The sequence below is a fragment of the Struthio camelus genome, chromosome 21 (genome assembly GCF_040807025.1).
Source record: "Struthio camelus isolate bStrCam1 chromosome 21, bStrCam1.hap1, whole genome shotgun sequence".
In the NCBI taxonomy this organism is placed as follows: Eukaryota; Metazoa; Chordata; class Aves; order Struthioniformes; family Struthionidae; genus Struthio; species Struthio camelus.
Window position 1 is genome coordinate 5,423,199 of NC_090962.1, and position 8,790 is coordinate 5,431,988.

At 46.0% G+C, this 8,790-nt stretch overlaps 1 protein-coding gene across 15 annotated transcripts in view; it reads right to left on the minus strand.

Moving 5' to 3' along the window:
- The window catches only part of GPR157 (G protein-coupled receptor 157), a 31,889-nt gene that overhangs the window by 3,006 nt on the left and 20,093 nt on the right, over positions 1 to 8,790 (minus strand). For 12 of the 15 annotated variants that reach the window (XR_011135746.1, XR_011135742.1, XR_011135738.1 and 9 more), the window contains 3 exons: positions 4,025 to 4,238; positions 984 to 1,178; positions 116 to 392 (listed from right to left, as the gene is read on the minus strand). Coding sequence is in view for 3 of the 15 variants with exons in the window: in XM_068915813.1 (XP_068771914.1) it covers positions 171 to 392; positions 984 to 1,178; positions 4,025 to 4,238 (631 nt within the window). In the remaining 12 variants the exon portion in view is untranslated. The remainder of the gene's footprint in view (positions 1 to 115; positions 393 to 983; positions 1,179 to 4,024; positions 4,239 to 8,790) is intronic. The other 3 variants (XM_068915813.1, XM_068915812.1, XM_068915814.1) reach the window with 1 other exon arrangement.

Below are 8,790 nucleotides of genomic sequence, written 5' to 3' on the forward strand. Positions count from 1 at the left end.
TACCTCTCAGGAAGGTCTTTTCCCCTTCCTCTGTCAACTCTCTACTGATAGCCGCTCCCCACCCCTCGCATCAGACTAACAGCCTGTGCGCACGTAGGGCAGGAAAAGGACTCACACTAGGTTTTTACCAAGAAAGATGAAATCAGCACTGAGGTGTGGGCAGTCGAGGTTCAGGTGCTGGAAAGTAGAGGTCTTGTCCGCTCGGGGTCTGGAGCGTCCTTGTTCTTGCAGGGCTCTGGGTGCTGCTGACTGCTGTTGGACCTCTGCAAAGGCCAGCCCAAGCTGTCATAGTGGCAACAGCAAACGAAGGAGAAGAGTCGAGCCCGGACCACCCGAGTACAGAGGACAAACATAATACAGTTGGCACCTCCTTGGAACGTGTTACCAATTCCCTGTGAGACCAAGAGAAGAGTTAGCCAGTGCCAGTCCTACTGGCACCCCACCGCAGAGAAGAGTGCAAGTCGTGCCAGGGCACACAGACAACTGCGCAGCAGTCAATACCTTCCACTCATATGAGAAAAAGCAGAAAAGAAGAAAGTCAGCCTTGTACCCAAAAGCAAACCAGACTGCTGTCGCGGGCTGCCTTCTCTGCAGGCCGATGCTCCAGCCAAGGCCCAGTCCTGCAGCCATGGAGGCGGTCTGGGCAAGCCGCAGCCCGCCCTGCCTGCCTGCAGCCCCACTGAAGGACACACACCCAACATCTCTGCTCTGAGCCCGCTTTTCTTTCAGCGGCCAGCATTTCAGCAGCCCGACATCCCTAGTGCAGTCACCGTCTCTGACCACTAGATGCTGCTGAAATAGCTATTGCTGGGCATCCCAGTAGGTGCTAGATGCCAGCGAGCAGATGCTCTTGCAACCTGCTTGCAAAGTGCATGCTTTTTACCTGCATGTGCTGCATTCAGGCATAGAAGTGATATTTAGAGCAACAAGACCTTATCTTCTCCCAGACCTTGTTTCTAATGCAGTACCAGGCAAATACTTACATGCAGGACAACAAGGACCGAGTTTTGTACTGCCGGGGAGTTGCAGAGGGTCAGAATGAATCGCACAGTGCTCCAGATGCGTAGGATGATGAAGATGACAGGGATAAGAATCAACTTCTTATCTGCTATGGAAGTCCGGGGCTGAAATGCAGGTGCTCTTGAGAGGATGGGGCGATACTCGGACAGTGCTGCATGCTTCCATGGGGGTGGGAGAAAAGGTAAACAAAATGCTACACACAGTGAACACTCAGCTTCAGGGATTATTTCCAAAGCAAACTAATTCTTTGCATCTTGTGAGATGTTAAGAGGGATGGAGTTACGGAGCACAGATCTTCAACCACGTTCTACCCTTGCTAAAGCAAACATTTCTGATGAAGCCAAGGAGTGGTCCTTCTCTGTGCTCCGTTAAAGCATCACATAAACCTACATGGCTACGTAGTACCAAGGAATCCTGTTTTAACAATGCAAAAAAAAAAAGCAAAAAAACAAACAGTGCTCCACAAAACAGGTTGCTGGTCACATGGCCTGGCCCACTGCTGGATTTACCATTTTGTAAATGCACGGCTGAGAAGGCCTCTTGGTAGCTGTATGCTCTTGTCCTTACACATCTGTTCCCACATCTTTCTCAGCTCTTCTGAGCTTCACTCCACCCAAGCCAATTCCCAGGCTGTCCCGAGCTTAGCCTTTCCTTTAGGGTTCCTGCTCCCTCAGAGAAGCTTGTCTGGAGCCCTGCCATCACAGCACCCTTTTGAGAAGGGCAGGCACTGGACAGCTAGCTTGAAGGAAGGTGGTTTTCTTTGAAGGCACTCTCCCCAGTAAGATGTAGGAGCTACCCTGGAGAGTCAGACAAGCAATCCACTGCTTCAGAAGCCTGCTCTCCCAGCACCTGATGGCAGAGGCTTACAATAGGAGATAGGGCAAATACGGCAATCCTGCTAGCTTCCAGCAGTCAGCAGCTTAGGGCCTCCCTGAAGGTCTCATCTGTTGTAGCCTGTGATGTGGATAAGTTGACAGGGAGAGAACTGCCTAATCCTTCTTAAACCATTCAAACTTTTGGCCTTTACCACAGCCAACAAGCTCCACTATGCACACGTGAAGAAATCTGTTATGTTTGCCTGAAACCTGCCAACTGATTTCTGACCTTATATTGCAAGCAATGGGCTTTCATAGCTTGGACAGGCCAGCAAACCTCTGTATACCACTATGTGTAGAAAAATACCAGGGGTTTACACGCTCTATGGGAGGCTGGGGGTCTAAGGCCCATGAGACCTTGCAGTGCTGAAAGCTGCTGGATGCACTCAGATTTGTGGATGGGGGAGAGCAAGTCAGCACAGCACAGACAGCAGCTGCTGGGCCACATGATGCTGGATACCAGGATGTCAATGTGGGCAAAGGATTAAATCTCAGTGTAGATGACCCACTCAAAACTTCTCCTCCTTCCATCAGGGCTACTGAGCACATACAGCTTTCCTGCACAGAGCTCGTTTGCTCCAGTACTCGCAGCCCTGCCACCTCAGCTCCTGCAGAACAGAGCTGTGTGACAGCATTGCACCGTGGGCAGAGTTAAACCCCTCTGAGGTCTGTCGATGCACCTTCCCCTCCGCCCTTGTGGAGTCTCTTCTGTCTGGAAAGCCCCTTGCATGCACCCCACACACGTGCTCCAGAACAGCTACTCCCATGTGCCCACCTGTCTCCGACCACAGAAGAGCCACTGCTCAAAACCCACTGGAGGTGTTACCGGAGCCCCAAACCCAGCCCTGGCTGTTCGTTGCTCTTTCTTGGAAGTGGACAGCTTCCTTCCAGGAAAGAGGCTTGGTAAGCAGGCCACCAGGCTTGGCAAAATTCCCCAGTGATGAGAAGAGAGAGATCCTCCAGTCCAGAAGGCCCTGTCGCTGCTGCCTCAGACCCCAATTATGGGAAGCAGGAGTGACAACTGCCTGCTCTCAGCACTGCTGCCATAGGAGGATCAGGGCTGGGAGCGTGAAAGGGAGAGCAGAGCGCCCGAGTCCCTGGCACGCAGCACAAGGGTGAAAGCCTGGCTGCATTGGGGGGGGGGGGGTCAAGTTTCCAGACTGTCACATTGCTATCTTTGACAGCTGCGGGAACACACAGTCCTGTCTAATTTATGTCGGGTGCCTGGTGACAGACACCAGCAAGCCCTTCCCAAATCCCTTTCCCCAGGACCCTTGGGACTGGCTCGCCTGTATTTACAAGAGCTCAAAACTGTTTCTACTTCCAACTCATTTGTGGGATCCTGCCCTAGCCAGACATGTGCTTATCCTTAACTACTACTGCCATAGCTTCACCACAACAAGCAGGCTGGCAATGACAGTGCTCTCCAGAAGGAGATTTATCCTTTTATTTTTTTTCCTTTTCTAATGCAACTTAGGGGGAAAAAAATCTCTGGACATAGTTCCTTCTCACAATAAAGATTTCATTTCTGCATTACGCAAATGTTGTCCCAGATCCCCAGATTCCTTGCGTTCACAAGGAATAACAGCAAATAAGCCTCTGAAGACTGAAAACCCCTAGGGGCAGGGTGTCTTTGTGTTGTGTATGCATGCAGTGCCTAATACTATAGTGCTCAGGCTCCCAAATGGGGATTTACGCTGCTAGTACAAAACAGTACTCATGAGCGCAAGCAATCATTAGCGATCCTCAGATGACTGAGGGTAGACACGTCCAGAAACCAAACTCAGGCCTGGTACAAGAGGAACTGTGTGAACGACTGATTAAAGCTGAATTTTGTCCTTTACATCCTTTTCTATTTTTACTCTAGGATTTACTTTTCACTCACGTACATCCCACATCCCTTTAAGCTTTCAAAAGGCTTTTACGTTCGTCTTATGCTAAGTCATTGTGTAATGATGCTGGAGGCTGTTAAATCAGCCGTACTGCTTCTCCTCGTGGTGGATGCACTTCAGGAGCATATGAAGCAATTCCTGCCTGCGTAGCTGCTAATATACAGCAAAATCCTCAGAGCGCAGGAGAATATAATCACATAGCAAGACTGTAACCTAAGCAGGAAGCAGAGTACTCACTGCTCTGTTAATGTGCTTCTTGATGAGGATGTAGAGCACCGGCAAAGTCACATAGGCCAGTATCTCCCAAACTTTCCCCGTTAACAGCATCCACAGAATCCGATCCTCTGCATCCAAGTTGACCCAACACCAGCCAACAGAAACATTGGAGGCATCATAGCCAATCTTCTTCAGTGCAACAGCAGCCACTGTAATGCCAAGGGGGACTCCCCAGCTGAGGAAAGAAAACAAAGAGCAAAGTTAAGCCAAGAACGCGCTCAGTTTAGTCCTTCTGCACTCCCGGGAAAATGCTTGCCAGAGAAGGGATTCTTCTAACAAGCTCCAATACCTAGTCCAGAAAAAACACAATTTTATTCCATCAGTTGATTAAAAAAAAAAAGTGTAGTCAGTTCTTTGGAGGCAAGAGGGTCACTTCTGAAGGACAACAAGGGGAAGCTTTCTTCCAAAGAAAAAGCACTGACAGTAATGACAAAAACTGCAAAAGCAAAGATGAGCCAGATTCATGTAATCTGGAGCCAGTGTTTTGACTTTGACTTATCTCTTGACAGCAGAGGCAAACATAGGGAAGTTTTCTAGAAGAAAAACAGCACACACAAATTAAGTCACTCAACAGCTTGGGCTGCCCACAAAAATCTATGCACAGGAGCTGAAAAATTCCATGAACCCAAACATAAAATAGCCGGTCCCTTCCTGGCTGCTGTTAATACCCAGCACGTTACAGCCCTGTCCTAACCCATGACGTACTGTTCACGTATCACTCCATGGTCAAAAGGCTGGCCTGAATTCATCTGAAAGCATCACCTGTTTACTCAATATTCGTCCTCAGAAAGAAGTTCTGAGAAGGCTTTAGAGGGACAAGGGACAGTTCCCCAGTAAGTGACACACATGCTTCAGAGAAAACCCAGATCGAGCTTCCAGCAAAATCCCCCTGGTCTCTCCAGATGCAAAGAAAACTGAGCCAGTATCACATTGCTCATCACCTTCCTCATTCCCACTCATCTTTGTGAGCAGCTCTAAGAAGCTGCATTCAGAGAACATGAGTAGGATCCTCCTCCTAAAATCAGTTTCACATCCCTCAGGTGCTCCAAGCAGCCAGCATCTGTTAAAGCAGCTGCCTAGGCCAGACCTTGTCAAGTTCCAACGACCAATTTAAAATCAGAGATAATCCTGCTACTTTAGATCTCAGAAATATCCTCTTTCCCTCTCTTTAATAAGGTCTGCTGTTCACTTAAGAAACAAACATTAATATAACAGTATTAAAAAAATTCAGAGTCCACCCTTTTGCACATTTACAACATTCAGAAGATATATCTGAGTGCTAACAGCTGAGCCAGTACAGTTAGAGACACTTCTGCTGCAAGAAGTCCATCCCATGCTGCAAGCCTTCCAAAACCACTCTAAACATCGCCAGCAGCCACAAAAGTTTCTGCGCACCTGAAAACCTCCCATTTCGGTCAAAATGGTGATTTGCCTAAAAGCAAGGATTACAGAATCAGAGAGATTCAAAGTTCAAAACACTTTGAAGAACTGACCAGTAAGGTAGGGATAAGCATTCAAGAGAGCTTGCACCTCCTTAAAGAAACCATATTAAAGGGCACAAGCATAAATTAGTCCAGCACCAAGAAAAAAGAACTGTATTAAGAAACTAATTTGCCTAAATAATGATCTCCACAGTGACCTAGAACTGAAAGAGAATCATACAAGAAGATAAAATTGGGCCAAATTACTAGAGATGAACAAAAAGAACACCACGAGTACATATGGACACAGTAAGCAAGGCCATAGCACGAAGTAACAGCCTGCTAGGAAGGGACTGAAAAAAAGCAAAAAGAGATAGATCTTCAAGGATCTTACTAGTGAAAGGAAGAGTGAGGAAGAAAACTGCCACATGTGACAGGAGCTTGATTTACTCTTCAACATTCACTAAAACAGTGAATTGTGATCAGGTGGCTAATGCAACCAATACCAAACAAAGGATTAAAAACTTGAAGTTAGAGAAAGTCTAAAGAGTAATCAGGCATTTCAGTGATCTTCAGCTCCAACGTATTTGAAAACATTTTAGAAATCTGGAAAGGAAAATTGAGATTAGATTATTTAAGAGCTGCTGGAGGACAGATAAGATTCCCAAAGACTGGAAAATATCAAAAGTTCATACCTACGTAGAAGGGAGGAAGAGAGGAATCATTAGCGAGCCTCATTTTTGTTCCCAAAGAGATACAAAAACAAAAAAGCGATGTAAAGGCACAGCCTGGCAAGACTCACTCGCTTGGCTTGGGGACGCCCCTCAGCTTGGACAATCGGGGCCTTTCTGCTAAAGGTGCACAACACCCAAGGCATACCTGAACGGTAGAATAAAAGAGATCCAAGATAGGACAAAGTAGTAGAAATTTCACTTTGAGCCCCAGAGACAGTGTCATTATGTAGGATGGCTCCCCCAAAGAGTCAGGTACACGCAGACCTAAACGCAGTCCTTGTGGGGGACCTCGAGTACTCCATGGATGCGTACCTTATGTGTGTGCACACGTCTGCATAGCCTGATGATGAAAATGCAAACGTTTCACAGGTGGACAGCAATTGCTATCAAAACAGTAGTGAGGAGCAATCTCAGGACGGGATCTGGTCCGTTCCTGACCCCAAGTTTGGATCAACTGTACTCACAGCAAGGAAAACATCATCCAACTAAACGATATGTGATATTCAGAAATCCAAAACAAGTGAGGTAGCCTAGAAATTTATGCTCAGGATGCCAGAACCCTCAGGATGGCAGCTTACAACTCCATAAATATTTTCAGAGCCAACTATAAGCTTGTTTTCAAAGCTCATCTGAGCTCAACGCAAATTTAAAAACAAAACAAAGCCTGTATGAAGAGACTTCTCTAGACTAGCTCCAAAACGCATGCTCTTGGTGCATGTGTTACCACATGAATCAAGAAGGAACAAACCTGTCCGGCAGGTTTCATCTAGTGCGACTTTCCAGTTTCCCTAAAAAGAAAATTTCAAGTACTGACTTCCAAAATATATTTAGCCAACTCTGTTCAGCTAAAGAACAGTCTCTGGTTATACTCAACGTTAAAAGAGGATCCACTGCAAGATACTAACAGCCCTGGTATTTATCTTTACAAACACTTGCCTCTTCTGAGGAATGGGTAACTCAGGCACGATAAAACTCCATCCTGCCTCGAATCCCTTCCAGCAGCATCTCACAACAGTCACTGTGTGACCACATTGGCAAGCTGCGAGCTGAAGAGAAAAAAAGATTCCCAGGTTCTTGCCTAGACACATTTAGCTTATTTTAAATATCAAAGATACTGGAAACGTCATTACATTTAAATCCCCCAAACATCTGTCCTTTACTACCTTTCCTTTTGCCCCCAGCTGCATCCTTCTGTAGTTCATTTGACTGCACATGCCGATATCTTTTCACACCAGCTGCAGCCATTTTGGTACCTAGATGGTACCAAAAAGTTTTTCAGGTTAAAAATACTACAAATAGTCAGCAGGACTTTTAAGCACCGAGACGTGAAAAGACACCTCCAAGCGTGATGTCCAGAGCTTCTTTTTAATGACTGACAGGTAATAATAAAAAAAGGCAGGGAAGGAAAAAGGTGCCATGAAGAGATGGGCAGAGAACAGGTCCTCACTTGTTTTCTCTGACTTTTCATACAGACTGTAAAGCAGGAAGAAGCTTAAAGCATTGGCTCTGCACAGAATAGGACTGATTGATGAAGCGGAACCTGATAATAGGACTTAGATGAAATTTATCTGTTTTGCCCTGTAAACAGAGCAAAGCGAGCTGAATAATACCAAGACATCCCAGCAAGAACAGAGCATAGCTTTTTTTTTTTTTTTTTTTTAAACTATGAAGAGTTGAAAATAAAACCTAGCAAATTCACACAGAGGAAACTGAGTTGAATACTCCCTTCCTCTCTCTCACAGGGCTAGTGTAATCTTTCAGCTTTTTACAGTTTTAAAGGACTACACAGATCACAGCCAACAGTATTTCCATGAATCTTGCTAAGTTTTTCCCCCTCACTGTGCATCTGATGAGGCTGAGAAGTATTAAACCAGATGGAGAGGCTGAAGTACAGACCAAGGTCACACAGCCAGTGATCAGCAGAGACAGGAAAATTACAAGTAGGCCAGATTTGCATCAACTCTTTGACGTAGCATGATGCGGTCATGCAAGCCCATGGAGAAGTCAAGGCTCCTTTTTCTGTTCTCTAAGCAGGAGGCAGCTCTTTCCTGGCGTTCCCTTTTCTCCGCGACTCTCATAGTGCAACTCCTTGTTCACTTGAAATGAAACAAAAAGCTAACAAACTCCCCGGGCTGTCTCATTGCCTTTTATTTCAACTTCAACAATATTCTGGTCTACCCAGATGCATGTGCAAGCACCCCAGGCTTCCTCACTCCTTGCTGTCAAGCAGTAATTAAAACAGGTAGGGCAGGAATCCAAGTTTCCTCCTTAATTCCCCACTTAGCCATCATGTTTTTTTCTCTGACCCATCTTTTACCTGGACTCAACTCTAATTCAATCATCTCCCAAATGATGCTGTTTGAAAATAAAAGTTGATCGTTAGACTCATCTGACAGAGCAACAGATCAAACAAGTTTCGTTACTTTGCCTTGCAATGGCTTTTTTTTTTTTTTAAACACACTCTCCATATAATTTATTTTAAAAGCCTGGCAGCACAGAGGACTAAAGGATCACTGTTTCGCTCGGCGTGGAGGTAGCACATGACTACACAAGCTCAAATTGCATAATGACA